At 37.5% G+C, this 17,945-nt stretch overlaps 1 protein-coding gene across 3 annotated transcripts in view; it reads right to left on the bottom strand.

Moving 5' to 3' along the window:
* Positions 6,019-17,945, bottom strand: part of TMEM209 (transmembrane protein 209) — a 28,406-nt gene continuing 16,479 nt past the window's right edge. For all 3 annotated transcript variants that reach the window (XM_005679470.3, XM_005679471.3, XM_018046926.1), the window contains exons 10-15: positions 16,706-16,831; positions 14,314-14,411; positions 13,173-13,287; positions 12,973-13,070; positions 11,282-11,355; positions 6,019-7,929 (exon numbers count right to left, since the gene is read on the bottom strand). In XM_005679470.3, coding sequence (XP_005679527.1) covers positions 7,875-7,929; positions 11,282-11,355; positions 12,973-13,070; positions 13,173-13,287; positions 14,314-14,411; positions 16,706-16,831 — 566 coding nt within the window. In that variant the 3' untranslated portion in view covers positions 6,019-7,874. The remainder of the gene's footprint in view (positions 7,930-11,281; positions 11,356-12,972; positions 13,071-13,172; positions 13,288-14,313; positions 14,412-16,705; positions 16,832-17,945) is intronic.

The following is a 17,945-nucleotide window of genomic DNA, read 5'->3' as shown; positions in this document are numbered from 1 at the left end:
TCAGTCATCCAGCCCCATACACTGTGGAGAAGAGAGAAGCCATCCCCATTGTATCCTATCTGAATTCCTGATCCACAGAGAGAGATACCAATGATTATTGTTTGGGGGTAATTTGTTATGCAGCAGAAGTGGCTGAAACACACACATAGTTAATCCCATGTTGTTCCGAAAGATTTGTAGTAATTTGCATGTTCACCACAACCTCATGAGCCCTGATGTGTGGCCTCTTTGTGGGCATTGATCTCAAAGTCTGCAAATCTCCTCTCTGGTTCTCATCTGTAGGCTCCTTGAGGGGATACATCACTGCATTTTTATTCTCAGTTCTTAGCAGGCACTTGGTAAATGTTTATCCATTTGTACATTTGTTAGAAGTATACGTAACTAGGGTATGCATTGTCCTGGCCAGGAAGCACAGAGTCTGACCGTGTAGTAGACTGAAGCTATCTTGGTTTCCTCATTAGAGAAAGCAGATTCCAGAGAAGCAGCTCAGAGAACACATGCTCTGGTCCAATTACACACAGGCTTGGAGGAAACTATACAGTGTGTCAGGGAACGGGATAATGGTATCCACTCTGATAATGGATCGGAGTGTTCCCAGCCCTGAAACCTTACAGCCACTGCCAATACAGCTCCAGCTGTAAGGGATTGCACGATGCCACCAATTTTGCTTTCTAGTGAGAAACTACTATCTGTGTAACTAGATATATATCTAGATGGTATTTCTCCCACCGCCATGCCTACTCTTTACTACTGAATCAATTTTCATAGAGCCCAGCACAAAGGAATGCATGGAAATGTAGAGCTGGCCCTCCGCCTTTGCTTCTACAAGTTTAGATCCACTGCCAGTTGCCAGGTTCTTGCTTCCTTTCTTCTCTGCCATACTTCGACTCTCCGGCCAGAGAGCTCTCCCTACGTCCTCTCCCTTTGAAACTGTTCAGTTGTACCTATGTTGATCGACAGAATGCAGTGGAAGAAACACAGAACTTTCAAGCCCAGACTGTAAAAAGTAATATGCTCTGCCTCTACCTACTCCCCTTTTTCTCAGGATACTTGCCCTTGGCATTCAGCCACTGTGTTATGAGGAAGCCCAGGTCACATGTAGAGGCCACATGTGGGCCTTCTGCCCGCATTCCCAATGATGGTCTTTAGCATAGAAAGCACACTCATAAAAAAATCTAGTTAAAAAAAAAAAAAAAGATTGCTTTTCAAGTGAATTCTGTCTACTTAACCCAAGTGTTAATTCAACAAATATTTACTGAACACCTGACATGCACCTGCCCTCAAGAACGATAAGGAAGTCACAGTCTAACAGAAGCTTCATCATTCATAGGAGTTCTGTCCAATCAATATTTTCCTTGGGTACTTGTTCTAGCATAGCCCCACTATTACAGGAGCCAGGTCAGGGTCAAGAGGTCAAGTCAGCCTGGGATTGGTTGAGTGGAGAGGTAGGATGTGTGGGAAAATAAGATTTGTGAGGTGGGAAAAAGAGGACAGTGAAAAAAACTTGATTAAAACTCAACATTCAAAAAGCTAAGATCATGGCATCTGGTCCCATCACTTCATGGTGAATAGATGGGGAAACAGTGGAAACTGACAGGCTATTTTCTTGGGCTTCAAGATCTCTGTGGATGGTGACTACAGTCATGAGATTAAAAGACACTTGCTCCTTGGAAGAAAAACAATGACAGACCTAGACAATGTATTAAAAAGCAGAGACATTACTTTGCCTACAAAGGTCCATATAGTCAAAGTTATGATTTTTTTCCAGTAGTCATGTATGGATATGAAAACTGGAAATGAGCTCTTTGACGCATATGAGCAGCAAATAATTGATGCCTTCAAACTGTGGTGCTGGAGAAAACTCTTGAGAGTCCCCTTGGACAGCACAGAGATCAAACCAGTCAATCCTAAAGAAAATCAACCCTGAATATTCACTGGAAGGACTGATGATGAAGCCAAAGCTCCAGTACTTTGGCCACCTGATGCAAAGAGCTAACTCATTGGAAAAGACCCTGATGCTGGGAAAGATTGAAGGCAGGAGGAGAAGGGGAAAACAGAGGATGAGATGGTTGGATGGCATCACTGATTCAATGGACATGAGTTTGAGCAGGGAGATGGTGATAGACTGGGAAGCCAGGTGTGCTGGAGTCCCTGGGGTCGCAAAGAGTTGGATACGACTGACAGACTGAACAACAGTGAGGTGGGAAAAAGTAGCAACTTACATACAGTAGTTTAAATGAAAAATCGTTTCTCTGGCTACACAGAAAAAAAAACCCTAGTGTTTTATTGAAGAGACACTGTATTTTAGGATGTGGACTTTGCCTCCAGGTTCTACCCAAGGCACTTGGTCTAAGTGGAGTCAAACCACCACTTTAAGGCAGTGAACTCCAGGAATTCTCTAGATGGCATAAAAAAACTTTAAAGAATTCATGCAGAGCATTTAACTGGAAGCAGAGCATTGTAGTGAATTTATTTTTAATATTGGTTAACTAACTTGAGATGGAAGCCGTAAAACACCTTTTCAAACCACCAGGTCTGGGGACTGATGGCTTTAGTACAGACTCCCTTCTGCCAAGTCTCACTTTGACAAGTTAACGGGACTACTCCTCTGCCCCTCAGGGTGTCCAGTGGATGATACCCTCCCCGTTAGGAACAAAAGGGGCCTTTCTTTGGAGTTGCAGCTCAGCCAGTTAATGCTTATATTCCCGGCCAAAACTATCACAGAGCTCCTGGTCCCAGTCTACACACCATGTATTTGAGGAAGAATCATGCCTGGCTTTGACTCCTGAAAAAACAAATTTTGCCCCCAACAGAGCAGATTGCCACCTTCTGACTTTCCTCCTGTGGGATGCAGTTCATGAAAGCAGAGTCTGATTCAGGGTTGTTATTTTTTCCTTCTAGTTTAGAAATGGTAAAGGAGGGAGACAGTGTTTTCTTGGTAGACCAGAAACCCCAACCTTCAAGATACAAGGGCAGTACTGTCTCTGATTGGGGAATGGCCAGGTCTGGGGTCGGGGAAGAAAATAGGAAGCAGGAGGCAGACACGGCTGGGCTAGGAGAGTAGGGGTAGGTGTGAGTGTGTCAAGGCATGAAGATCTATATACATCTCAGCACAGTCCAAGAATGAGAGGGTTGCTTTACAATGCCAAAGAGCCGTTTCCTAGTTTTATATTAACGTTATTCTGAAAGACTTATTAAAAAAAAAAAAAACTTATTTGGCCATGCCAGGTCTTAGTTGAGGAATGTGGGATCTTCTATCTTCATTGCAGCATGTGGGATCTAGTGCCCTGACTAGGGACTGAACTCGGGCTCCCTGCATTGGGAGCATGGAGTCTCAGCCACTGGACCACCAGGAAGTCCCCTGAAAGGCTTTTTAAGTCCATTTTTTCCCTTACCCTAAAGCACACTGTCATCCATTATTTTCATTCAGCTTCTCAGTGATCACTGAGGTATGAATATCTTTCTTATGCCCAGAAATCAGTGTAAAAGGTTAACTGCCCTGCCCCAACAGTGACAGAGCTCAGTCCTCCCAAGTCTCAGCTGGTTCAAGCCAGTGGCTCTTCTAGCCAGATGGACTGTGGAATATTCAATTTGCTTTGGGGGCATGAAAGGATTTAGTTATAACTACATTTCATCCTTAGCAGTGGCTGCAATTGTTTGCATGTTGACTTTGCTGTGTAATATCTCTGGGGTCACTGCTGTCTGGGGTAAACAGGATTCTGGGCACACATGAGATTCTCCATACCTATACTGCCATACTGGACTCTTCTTCCTAAGGCCGACTGAGGTGCCACCCTCCACAGAATCCATAACCTATTCCCCGGGCCAGTGCAGTTCATTTGGTGTGGAAATGGAATTACTGATAACCATTCAGGGATCAAATTAGAGACATGGCTCAGAGCTAATGCCTAACAATCCTGCAGTCTCAGCACAAAGCCACTGGCATACACAGTGAGACGTGGCAATGTCACTGGGGCCTAAGAAGCACAGGTGCTGACTGTGCAACCTGCTCTCACTCCAAGTGGCCAGACAACCACCGGTTCCCTCCGCCCCTTCCCAGATCCTTCCCCAAAGGCTTTTTGCTAGAGATCCCAGCCCTCTGCTGCTTGGCCGTCTCTATAACCTGAGGAGTGCTGTGACTGAAGCCACCTGGACAGATGGTTGGGCCAGCTGACCTCTCCCAGCTCCTCACAGTGGACCCTGTAGCATCTGGGCCAATATGCTGCTGCTAAGTGCATCGACCTCAACCCAGGTCATTAAGGAAGATCCCCAAGAGTACAAGGAATTGGCTGTGTATTTTCCTAACGCCTACACTTTTTAGGCAGTGTCCCCACTGCAGCTCTTCAGGCCTGGGAAATGTTTCCCCCTTCTTAGTGTTACAGGCTTCCCTGGTGGCTGAAATGGTTAGAGTCCACCTGCAATGCAGGAGACTGTGGGTTTGATCCCTGGGTCAGGAAGATCCCTTGGAGAAGAAAATGGCAACCCACTCCAGTATTCTTGCCTGGAGAATTCCATGGACAGAAGAGCCTAGCAGGCTACAGTCTAGCAGCAAAAGGAAAGCCAGTGATTCTTGCTGCTCAAAAGACATCCTTTAAAAAGAACTCAAGCCTTTCCCAAAAGGTAGCTTTAGCCATCGTCAAACTCTTCCTGAACAGCAGCACAGCTCAGACTAGTAGAACACTAGTCTTTCATGAGAATGAGACAAGCTATGAGAACCCACCAAGACTATAAGTCACTTCTGGATTCACTTATATGGCTGCTGAGTGCCAAAAAAGGGGGGAAGACCTAATCACTTTGGAGGAGAAATTAATGCCAGCTGCAGTGGTCAGGATCAACTCCCCAAAATAGTGGGTTTAATTAGAGCAAAGTTTCAAGGGAAGGCAGAGGGGGAGGAGACATCCCCAGAGATCAGGAAGAGGAGGTACATGTGCAGAGAGCCCAGCAAGGAGCAGCCTACACTGGCTAAAGCCAAGGATCCAGGTGGATAAGGCTAGCCTGGGGCCATATTGTGGAGGGCTTTAAATGTCAGGCCAAGCAATTTACCAGAACGAAATCGATCAAACAAGTGTTTTAGGAAGATGAATTTGAAGAGGACATGCAAGATAAATTGGAAAATCTGGAAGCATGGCAACAATTAGGAAGCTGTGAGATTAATTAGGCTGTTGTAGTAGTCCTATGTGAGTTGATAAGGATATAAATGAGCATAGTGGCAGCAGAGATGGAAAGAGACAGCTGCAAGAGACATTGTTAAGAAAGAATGGATGAGATTGCTGCCTGATTGGACTGGGGACCCAGGGAGCTCAAGGAATCAAGATGAAAGCAGAGTTTTGAGCATGGGCGACTGGTAGGACAATGAACAGAGAAAGGGATGTGAGAAGAGGGAGCTGTTTCAGTACATATGAATCCAGTGCCACACATGAAGAATGTGCAGGATATCCAAGTGGAAATGTCTAACAGGTCACAGGAAATTTAACACTAGAGCTCAGGAGAGACAGTTATGGTTGGTGATGAACTTGGGAATCAAGTGCAGAGTAAGTCAGAGAATGAATGAGACCTTTAAGGAAAAGCATAAACAGTGAGACAGAGGACCAAAGCCTGACCTTTAAGGAATGCCCGCATTCAAAGGATTTATATATATATATTTTACAAAGCTGAGTTTAGAAGTGTCAACTATATACATGCTGCTTGTCTTCACCACTGAAATATCAGTTCAAAGTGTGTATCTGTTTGAGAAAGCCAAGCAACACAGTATTTTTATGTCACAGTAGGAACTAAATTATAAACACCTAAACATGCTTCTAAAACAAATCTGGCTGAAGAAAATGATACAGTGAACATAATCTAAAAGATTAGTGTATTTGACCCATAAGGATGAGTCAAGTGAAGAAAAATTTGTGAGAAATATACTATAAATAACATTTAATTAGAGAAAAGGTTATTTACTCATTTTAACAGAAGTACCAAAAAATTTACCACATTTGCAATGCAGTGTCTTCTTGAAGTGTGAAGTCAAACTAATTCATTAAAATATTTTTAATAAAAGCTATAGTAAGTATATGTTGGCTGAAACATCTGTGAAGACAAATTAATATATGAAAGCTACCCAGAGTATAGTAACCCATACAACCCTTAGTAGGCAAACAAAATCTTTCCTTTTTTAACAAGTACCATTACTTTATGTGAAATATTTACTGTATGTTGCATTTTTGACACATAAACTTTAATATAAGAAATGACATATTATCTTTTATTTTTTATAATTGTGAAGTAGATACACAAACTTTTGAAATGGTAGACTTAGATTGTAAAATGTTCTTATATTTAACATGCTTAATTGGTATTTTATCCTAACAAATTTAGCACATATCAAAAGCAGTTATAAGATAGAAACCTCCTTTCTTTTGGACATCTGACTTTTTAAAAACAGGAACAAGATTTACAAATTATACAAAAGCAGCAGCATATATAACACTGACATGGAATTTTTGAGAAGATACTGGTTTCCCAGGTAAAGCAGTCTCTAATATGTCAACCCAGAAAACATATACAGATGCTAGCTAGCCTTAGATATACTACTTATACATTTAAAAAAATAGATGGAGAGTCAAGCAAAACTTACAAATTTGGTAATTTCCTACTTTCCAGATATTTTGAACACATCTAAGAAATTTAAACAGATAAGATAGAATATGATCTTAAAGAAGGGAACTCAATATTAGGGAATAGTGAAACTGAGTTATTAAAACCAAGGCAATTGTTTTCTTGATGTCTTCAGTCTCTTCACTAAGACCTAAATAGTTTAATTCTATCAGCTAAATTTAACCCAAGTTGACTTTTCATTTTTCTGTTTAGTTTACGGTCTTTTAGTCACATCAAGTCTTTGATGTAATTTTACACTCACAGCACATTACAATTCAGACAAGGTGTGTTTCAAGTGCTTAATAGCCTTTGGTGGCTGCTGTAATTGAACAGTTCAGGTGTAAAGAGACATAAAGAGATACATGTGCACATGTGATTTCAAACCACTTCTTGGTGATAAGAAGCTAAGTTGACAGGTACCAGGAGAGGTAACAGTCAGAGGGTCTGGGGGACTTGGGTGGCGGTGGTGGGAATGGAAAGGGGATGGGGAGGGGATAGTCCCCTGGGAAAGCAACGTTTAGACAGAACTTAGAAGGGTGCTGAGGAGGGTCAGAAAGACCAAGAGTGGGGCAGGAATGTCTCAGGCAGTGGGAGTGCGTGGGAGCCACTGGGAGGGCCAGTCTGGCTGGGGCAGGGAAGGAGAGAGGCAAGGCAAGACTAGAGTGGAAGGCATCACAGAGAAGACCATGCAGCATTTGCGAACTTCATAGAGAGCTGACTTTTTAAACATCAAATCTCTTTCAATAATATTATTAAAATACAAAGAATTAACATAATTTAGAAGTTTATCTCATTTCTTTAAATCTGGGCCTTGCGCTGATTTGCCAAACACTGGGGAAATATAGACATTAAAAAAAATGAGCAATTTGCTTGTTTCTTTTTAATTATTTATACTAAATAATTCAATTGAAAAAACAATTTTGTGGGGAACAATATGGTGAATGATTCTTATTTGGCGGTTACAATGAAGAAGGACTCAAATTAATTAAGGGGTAACCACACTGTTTTGTGTCAACAAAAATCTGAAGGGTTGTAGTTTTTTCTGAAATGATAAAAAATTGAAGGTAATTTTTCTTGGTGTAGAATATGTTTCACACTAGCTATTTTCTGTTACATCTAAAGAGTTTGTAACATACACATAGTATCTTATTTCAGAAGAGGCAGTGACTCAGATGCTTAGATTCAACTTCTGATTCAGTCAAATGAAGTCCAAATGTTTGGAATTAAATTATCCACTACTCTCCAAAAATCCACAAAATATTCACACCAGAGAGGCCAAGATTAACTCTCCTAAAAAAAGAAAAGAAAAAAAAATTAGTGAAATTGATTGCCAAGCATTTAAGGTATTCCCTCCCCGCCCCCCCCCCCCCCAAATAACAGGAGTCTTTACAAGGAATACAAGTTTAATTGACATTTAGTGCTTTTCTGCAATCAGTTATGTTATACATGGTTTATCAGATGAATTCTAGTAACAGTTATTACTTTCTTACCTGTGCTTAAAACCCAAATTTAGAACAAATGGTTTATGGAGTGTTGAAAATTAATTCTTCAGTGGAACTCAAGAACTACTATAACAGATGGAGTTAACAGGACAATTTTAGCAAGTAAGTAAAAGTGTCAATTAAATTTTTTAAAATGGAGATTTAGAGATGCTAGGCCTTTTAGAGAACTTTACATATTTGATTTCAATTAGGAGTTTTCTAATTATTTGGGATGCTTCAGTAAATACAGGTATTACTAATATAGCTTAAATTAAGCCTTACTGCACATAATATAAAGAAAAATCTACTCCCTAGAGTAACACAACTGTATTCAAAGTAAGAGGGAAGGAGAAGAGGGCCAAAAGAGAACAGTGACTCATCCAACAGGATGACAAAGGAGAACTACACATCTCCACTCTCTGGAGCTAGAAGAGTTTTAAGTGGTTGCTTTTGGGAGGTGGGCTTGGGGAATACTGGGAATGCCTTATTTCTGTCATGAAATTTTAGCACACTGTGACTTTTAAAATTATGAGTTTGTATTACTTTTAATAAAAAAAATTTTTAATATACCAAAAATGCCCTTCAAAAAGGGTAATTTCATCAACTGTGTTTTTTCTCCATACCCTCAAGAACATGGCAAATGAGAAATTTCAGTATGATAGGGAAAAAAAAATTACAATTATAATGCTTTGTCTCAGTTTGTCACTTAGTTTCAAACTATTTATGGTGTCTTTTGCTAAACAGGACACTTTACTGTGCAGTCAATTCTGTCTAGATTTTTTTCCTTCTTGGAAGTAAAACATTCATATCATTCTAGTAACTGCACAAATACGTGGCACTGAATTGGTAATGTATTTGTATCAATCTGCTGTATTATGGGCATGATTCCAAGTGGACTATATTTGAGCCACTTGCTTATTTCCTTTATGACACAGGAGGGCAGTTTTTAACATTCGGTTGATCTACAATGTATTAAAAAGATCAATCATATTTTAAAAGCTAGTAATTTCAGTTTTTTTCCCCTGGATTAAAAAAAATCAAATAAATAAAAAACAGATTAATTTTAGTTTAAAATGTTTCACTTATGTTTCCACATATAAGGGGCTCATTCAGAGAAAATAAGCACTTTAAGAACTGTATCAATTCTTTTGGGCCTCTGAGTAAATCACTGTCCCACTAAGTACTTTAAACTATGGCATTCAACACAAACTTGTATCAGTTATCAATTTAGATTTTTAGAGGAAAAGATAAATTTTCAATTAAAATATTCACTATTTAAAATACTGCTAAATTAATTCCCCACTTCAAAAGAGCCTTCCAGAAACACTTTTAAATGAAGAATTACAAAGCCATAGCACATCCCATCTTTCTAATATATGTGCATCTATAACCAAATGCTGCTAGAAAATTTAGGGAAAAAAGTCTATTTATTGACACAGAAAAATATCCAAGCTACACCATAAGATTAAAAGGCAGCTCACAAGGTAATATGTTTGGGTACAATATATTTTTAAACAATATGAAAAAGAAAAACAGAATCAACTTTCCCCATAAAGTAACTGGAAAAACCTACACCTCAAACTGATAACCCAGTGGATACCCTGAAGGAGTGGCATTGAGAAAGAGTTGATCAGAGGGGAGTTTTCAATTTCTAGTTTATACACTGCTGTACTGTTTAAATATTTCTATATTGAGCATGCATTATTTTTGTAATTAAAAAATAAAAAAGAACCATGGTAGCAGAGATGCCTGACAAAAGTGAGTTTCCTATTTAATCTTTCTTACATTAAAAAAATACATGCTATAGGAAGCTGATAAATTTCTTAGAAAGCTGTTTATAAATTTCAGTTTATGTCCTAAAATCTTTGCATCTAATATGTTTAATTAAAGATAGGAAAAAAAAAAAACAAAAAGATAGGAATTTGTCTTTCTCCAGTGCAGTGCTGTCCAACAGAAAGATTAATATATAACCTTAAAAAGTAAACAGTAAAAAGAAACAGGTGAAAATAATTTTATATTTCATTTAACTCAGTATATCCAACATATTATTTCAACATGTAATCAATACACAAAATTATTAAAGAGATATTTCACTTTATGATTTGATACTAGGTCTTTAAATTCTAGTCTACGTATTTCACACTATAGTGTGTGTGCACATGCTCAGTTGTGTCTGATTCTTCGCAACCCCATGGACTGCTGCCCTCCAGGCACCTCTGTCCATGAAATTTCCCAGGCAAGAGTACTGGAGTGGGTTGCCATTTCCTCCTCCAGGGGACCTTTTACATTGACAGCCCATCTCAGTCTAGACTAGTCATGTTTCAAATGCTCAATGCCACACACATGTGGCTGGTGGCTGCTGTGTGGGACAGTGCCGTTCTAAACCTGTATTAAATAGGACACATAAATAGAACTGAACAGAAACACGCAGATCCGAGCTGAACAGACTGATGCTTTCTACTCAGCTCTTTCCTTTTCATTTTTTTAGCCTCAGGTTACTTAGTGCAGGCAGAGATGCACCCAGAACTCAGATTCTCAGACTTCCAGCCCATGCATTACCAGATTTACCCAGCATTAGCTGGGGTCCATTTACTTCACATACTGTTTTGAAGCGCTGAAATTTCAAATCACCAAAATGACAAGACAGCAATTTTGAGTTTACTGTAACAGTATGTGATCTTCATTACTAAGTATTTAGAAGACACAAAGTAAATAATTTCAACTGACCATTTTTCCATTCCAATTAACAGTACTATGGAATGGGTGCTGACTCAGTCTCTTTGGAAGTGTAAATATTTTGCAGAAGGCTCTGTGTCTGAAATGGGATAGCCTGAACAAACAGGACTCCAGTTGGTTTGTTTGTTTTTTTAATTTTAAAGTGGCGAGAGCCTGATATACCTGAATTGTCCCTCTGGGGGAACACCACTGTAAAAGCCAATAATGTGGTCTAATTGTCTTTTTATCAATAGGGAAATGGATTAATGGACTTGCTCAAGATGGCAGAAATGGTTAGTGAAAGCGCTGAGCCAGTACTAGAAGCCATATCTTGTATTGTTTAGTCCACAAATCTTTTCACTATATGATGCTGCCTTCTGCACAATCCGAACATAAGAAACAGCGTATAAAATAAGTACTTGTATTTTTAAAGCATTAATACCTACCCAAGCATTCCTGACTCTTTGGTTTTTATAATGTAGAGGAACATCAACAGTGTATGAAACATATTATTTCGGCCCTGGAACAAAGACAAAAAAACCCACCAAGATTTAAACCAAACCAGGACAAAAATTCAGTCTGAGTGCTAAGTGTGGATCCTATCAATTTATATTCTACTAATTCAGAATTCCATGTAATTCAGGCTTTCATTCATTCATTAAACAAAGTACCTACTTTTGTGCTATACGTGGGACTTCTGTGGTGAATAAAACAGAGAGGATCCATGTAATCAAGGAGCTTAAAGTCTAGCAGAAGGAAAAGGCAGACAGGAAACTCAGAACTAACGTGTGATGAATGTTATGAGAGAGGAGGAGGTGCAGGGTGCCATGGGAACAAATACATAAAAACTAGAGCAGTGAAGCAATGCCTCCCTGAGAAGAGATATTTTTAAGTTGAGACCTGAAAGATAAGCAGAAATAAACACACTGGGAAGTTCCCACACGAGGGGAGCAGCATTTACGAAGGACTGGATGGGAGATACTCTGAAGCTGGTACCTCTGTATCCTACACACAAAACACTACCCCCAAAAGCAACAGTTTAAACAAAAGAGTTGAGATTAAAAAACCTTTAATCACACTTTAAAATACATTATGATATATAACAGTGTAAGTAATATATTAAATGTAAATTCATTTTATCTACAAGGGACAAGGCAGTATTTTGCTAGCACTAAACTCAAACTATTGATAGCTCCTGATCGAGATTTTCAGTTTGCTGATTAACTTATACCTGTCCACTCTGATTTAAGTGTTTTGCCTAAAATATCTTTAGGATATATGATTTTTAAAGACAGTGTTTCTTTAAATGGCCCAAATTATTTACACTTACAAAGCTGAAATATTAAACTAAAAAAAAATGAAATATTCTCTCCTGGGTATCTGACAGAATGAAGAATATAATTTATGATTTAGTCTATGTAAAATTTCTTTAGTAAACATGCTGGTAACAAAATAACCACAAACGTCATCAACAGAACTGACGTTTATAATTAAGAGTAAAATGCCTGGATAGAAGTATAAACTGGTACAATAAATTTTTTCATATAGTAATTTAATAATATATTTTAACAGCCTTGAAAATATTCTATTACCTAGAATTCCATTTTTTGACTTTGAGCTAAAAAATTACCCAAAATATAGACAGTTATATGCATAAAGGTATTTACGACAATGAAGAATTAGAAACATCCAAAATGTCCAACTGTAGGGAGTGGTTGCATAAATTATACCTTTATTATGAAGTTTTAAAATAGTCATTAAAAAGTGTTTTTATGAACACTTTTAAAGTCATGGAAAATTATGTTATAATGTTAATTTTTTAAAGGATATAGAACTATACAAATAATATGATTTCAACCCATAAAAAAGTACAGAGAAAACCAAAATGAAAAAAAAAAAAACACCAAACAGTAAGAGCTTCCTCTAAATAATGGATGAATTTTTCTTCCTTTTCTTCATACTTTTCCAAATTAAGTATATATTACTTTCAGAATTTTTTAAAAAATGGGATATAAAAATAGCACTTTCCCCCTAACTTAAGCAGTTTACCTATTTCATAAAGAATCTAATTTTAAAAGAAATATCAAAGTAAGTCATCCATGACATCAGTAATAGCAACTGCTCTATTTAGAAGCACCTTTGGAAGATTGTAGACATGGCGCTGGTAGGTGAGCTCATAATGGGGAGGGTTGACAGCACTCTGATAAATGCAGAAAACGTTCTCATTTGTCACATCTGTAAAGGAAATAGGCTACATTAAAAACCAAACGAAAAGCCCCCACTACATTATTTCACGTGAAAAGCTCAATGCATTCTTTTAGGAGAGGTTGTTTGTACCTGGTTTATTTGGTGTCTGAACAAAGTGCTGAGAAGTAAATGTTTTTCCATCAGGATATTTAGGATGTGGAGGTAATCTGGAATCAAGGTAGGTGCAAAATACATGCATGACGATCTGAAGACAAGGAAATAATTTTTCAAAGTCAGCATGAAAACCTATGTGTGGTACTTTTCAAACATCTGTTTATAATGATTGCAATTTTTAAATTGTTCCCCAGAGAAAGAATTAGCAAAAATGCTTTTAAGTGGTTATATTTGTAAGATGAAATCTATAAAATGAAAAGATAAAAGACATTCCTAATGTTGTGTTAAGTGGATTATTCACCCTCATATAGTTAATTAACAGCAAAATCAAGATAAAATACACATATATTTAATTCTTAAATATCAGCATTTAAAACTTCATTTTCACATGCAACAGTCATTTTAAGAAAACAAACATAATTCTGAGAAACTATTAAATGCTCAAAACTTTACAGTCTTTGATCTCATAAATCTAATTCTAGGAATGTTTCTTAATGTCATAACCCCAAATTAGAAGGAAACATGCATTATGTTACTCCCGACGGTATTTAAGATAGAAAAACAAAAATCCTGCCCCCTGCCCCCGCCACTACATATTTCCAAAACTTTTAGGTCAGTTAAACGACAGTGAGTAATAATGCAAATACTTAAACACTGAAAAGTGAAAGAAAGCAGGACACAAATTTTACAATTACATCTATGATAAAAAAACATTAAAAATAGCACAATCTAAGTAAAGAAAAAATAAGAAAATACACCAAAATATTAACAGTGGTTGGGTTAAGATGCCAGTACAATTTTAATTTTTTATTTCTACTTAATTTCTAAAGTTTTTTATTAAAAAAAAATTTTTTTTTTTCTTTTTCAGCCATGGCATGCAGCTTGCAGGATCTTAGTTCCCTGACCAGGGACTGAACCTGGGCTTACAGCAGTGAAAGCAGTGAGTCCTAACCAGTGGACCACCAAGGAATTCCCTCTATGTTCTTTTAATGCTTATTTTATAATGGAAAAATAAACCCATAACAAAAATGTCAAACTGAGAAAAATAAAAATAAATAAATAATAAAACAAAAATAAAATAAAATAAGTAAAAATAAAAATAAAACTGAGGACTTACAGCAGAATCCGTGGGCAGGTCTGTATCCCACTTGCGACCTTTAAAGTCTCCACCTCTATTCCATCGAAACGAGCTCATACAGCCTCCCTGAGAAAGTTCTGTAGCAACATAGGTGAAATTTAAAAAGCTAAGAATGTATAAGAAAGAAGAAACAGGCTAAGGGGTTACAACAAGGAAAGCATGTCATCTTAAAAACCCAATCAAAACATTCCAACAAAGAAATACACGATATAAAAAATTAATTTAAATAGCACCATGAAGAAAGAATAAGATAAATCCAATGTAAGACGAGATTACTGTTCTGGATTCTTAAAAAAGGCAATGTCACATGGGGGAAAAAAGGCTGGCAGAAATGTTTTAGACAGAAAAAAAAAAAAGAGAGAAAGCAACACAATGTAATGTGTGAGCATAAACTATTCCACTCGGGGAAAAAAAAGGGTATGTAACAGTCTCTGGACAAACGGGAAATCTGAATATAAACTGGATCATCAGATATAGAAATATTCATTCTTAAGGTCTGATAATTGTATTACGGGTAGGTTACAGTCCATGGGGTTGCAAAGAGTCGGACACGACTGAGCGACTTCGCTTTCACTTTTCAGAATGTTCTTACTTTTAGGAACTCATGTGCTGAAAAGTAATGATGTCCACAATGTTAACAGCAAAAAAAGTGTGTGTGTATATATAAAATGCATGTATGTATGTATATATAGAGAGAATCAAATATGGTAAAAGGATGGTAATTGTTCAATCTAGAAGCCCCATATAAATGTTCACTGTGTTTTTTAAACATTTTTATACTTGACATATAAAACTTTATATATATATGTATACACACTGTGTATATATGTGCACACACACATCTTTTTTTGGATGTATAACTATTCTGTTAACTATGAGGCAAAGTGAAGAGTTAGTCACTCAATTGTGTCCAGCTCTTTGCAACTCCATGGACTGTAGCCTGTCAGACTTCTTCATCCATGGGGTTTTCCAGGCAAGAATACTGGAGTGGGTTGCCATTTTCTCCTCCAGGGGATCTTCCCAAACCAGGGATCAAAGCTGGGTCTCCCGGCATTGGCAGGTGGATTCTTTATCTCTGCACCACCTGGCTATGTACATAAGCTATATTTTTCATAATATAAAAGTATGAGGTGTGATCACTGTGTTTGTGGTTCTCTTTTTAAAAGGCCTTATCCGCTTCTACAGATACATATCAAGATCCTTGCAGATAATCTGATGATGACATACAGAACTGGCCTCTAAGAATGCAGGAAGGGAGGAGGCAGATGGGACTATGGAAAGGGTGAGGGCTGCGCAGGGACTGATGGCTGCTAGAACTGGGTGCTAGGTAGAAGAAGGCTGAGCAGACTCTCGTGTCTAGTTAGTATGTTTGGATTCTCCTTATACAGAACATTCCTGGGGAGGAGAGGGTGGGGTGAATGAGGGAGTAGCACTGACATACACTGCCACGTGTCAAGCAGCTGGCCAGCGGGAAGCCGCAGCACAGCGCAGGGAGCCCAGCTTGGAGCTCTGTGACGACCCAGGTGGGTGAGACCTGCGGGGAGTGGTGCCAGGGAGGCTCACGAGGGAAGGGAGGACATATGTATGGCGGAAACTTACACATTATAAAGCAATTATACTAAAAAAAAAGTCATGATACATTATACTCAATAAATAATTTGAGTATACATTATACTCAAAAAATAGTCATGATACAGAAGGGGCAACATAACACTTGCAAATTAAGATTTATGATAAACCTAAAAAGTGAAATAATATTTCTAAAACTTGTTTTAGTGATGAGACCATTTTACAGAGTCTATCCAAACAAATGTAGGGAGCCATAAACAGAGTATGTGGGGGTATCAGGGAGGCTAAATATCCTGATTCTCAAGTCAGTCTCCTGAGAAGATTGTGTACGTGTGTATACGTGCACACACTCTGTCACTCAGTCATGTCTGACTCTTTTGAGACTTCACAGACTGCAGCCCGCCCAGGCTCCTTTGTCTATGGGATTTTACAGGCGAGAATACTGGAGTGGGTTGCCATTCTCTTCTCCAGAGGATCTTCCCAACCCAGGAAAATAACCAGGGTTATTTTCCCCAAATAATCAGGATATAACAGAAATATAAAGAAGCAACATATTACACATGACCTATCAAAACTGAAAGAAATAAGATCAGCACACTAAAATTATAAAGAATGTCACTGCGGCATCCACTCTTGGTGGTTTAAGAATAGAAAATGAATGAAATATTCACGTGAACCCATTTAGCTCCTATTTAAGTTTCCCTATATAGGACAAAATTATTACTGTATTCAAGGATAACTACATTATTTTGACCATTTTTAAGAGCTCTCATTTTTTTTCCCTCTTCAAATCAATAATTACCTTTGATCCTGTCAAACAAGTATTCCTGATTTGGAGTGAGGTCTAGATACTGCACGATTGTATTCAGAGTTGGAATGAGTGGAGCTTTGACCAGAGCAGCCTGTTTCAAGCTAGTAATACTAGCCTCTGTTAAAATTAAAACACACAGGACACACAGGTTATTCTTCATGTCGACCTTCAAAACAACTTCAGATGCTCTTCCCTGAATAGACGTTGAAGGAATAAATAAAAGCAACGATAGTTTATCTTAACAACCTGCGTTATCTATTTTACCTACAATTTACTTGACCATTTCTGGCAAGGTGGCAGCTATATAAACAACTAATACACAGGAGATTCTTGCGGGGTGTATATATTAATAAAAAGATACACAATAGCTTTCAAAATCAGATTGAATTAAAAGATGTCTATATGCCACTGACAAGTGAAAACTTTATGACAGTGATTTCTCTCTTCATTTCATGAAAGACTACTATACAAAGAAATTAATAAACCAACAGAAAGTTTCAAAATGTCCAACCTTATTATACAATGTTGGGAAAAGAGGCTTTCTTATAGGTGACATTATTGCTAGAATATAAATTCATTTTAAGCTTTTTGATGGATTATGTACAAAGGCTTAATACATTTATACCTATTGAACTTACAACTTTACCCCTCAGAAATTATTGTAAAGAAGTAATTATAAATGTACACAAATATTTAAGTAAAAGGACATTTACTCACAGCACTATTAGTAAAGGGAAAATCTTCTATTAAATAACAAAGATCAGTTAAATACAATATATTACATCCACAGAAAAGAAATATAAACTAGCCATAAAAATAGTACTGGAGAATACTTAACAAAGAGAAAAAGTGGAGGGAAAAAAGGAGGTATGACTTTAATTCAATTAAAAATATATACACATACATACTATTTGCTCAACTCCCAAATACATACTTTCCACATGTTAATGTTCTTAAATTATAACATACAACTGATATATACAGTATCATAGTATCTTTCTCCAAAAAAAGAATATACAATTGTAACTAAAACTGACTGATTCTCCATGTTTTTTTTTTAATTTATTTTTAAATTGATGGACAATTGCTTTAAAGAATTTCACTGCTTTCTGCCAAATAAAAACATGAATCAGCCATAGGTATACATATGTCCCCTCCTTCTTGAAAGATCTTTCTACGAAAACTAAAACTGAACAGTTTTCATGATTAAAGTAAAAAACAAAACAAAAAA

This window comes from Capra hircus, chromosome 4, assembly GCF_001704415.2.
Source record: "Capra hircus breed San Clemente chromosome 4, ASM170441v1, whole genome shotgun sequence".
Lineage (NCBI taxonomy): Eukaryota > Metazoa > Chordata > Mammalia > Artiodactyla > Bovidae > Capra > Capra hircus.
Note: the sequence above shows the minus strand (reverse complement) of the source record. Positions and strands in the feature narration are given on the sequence as shown.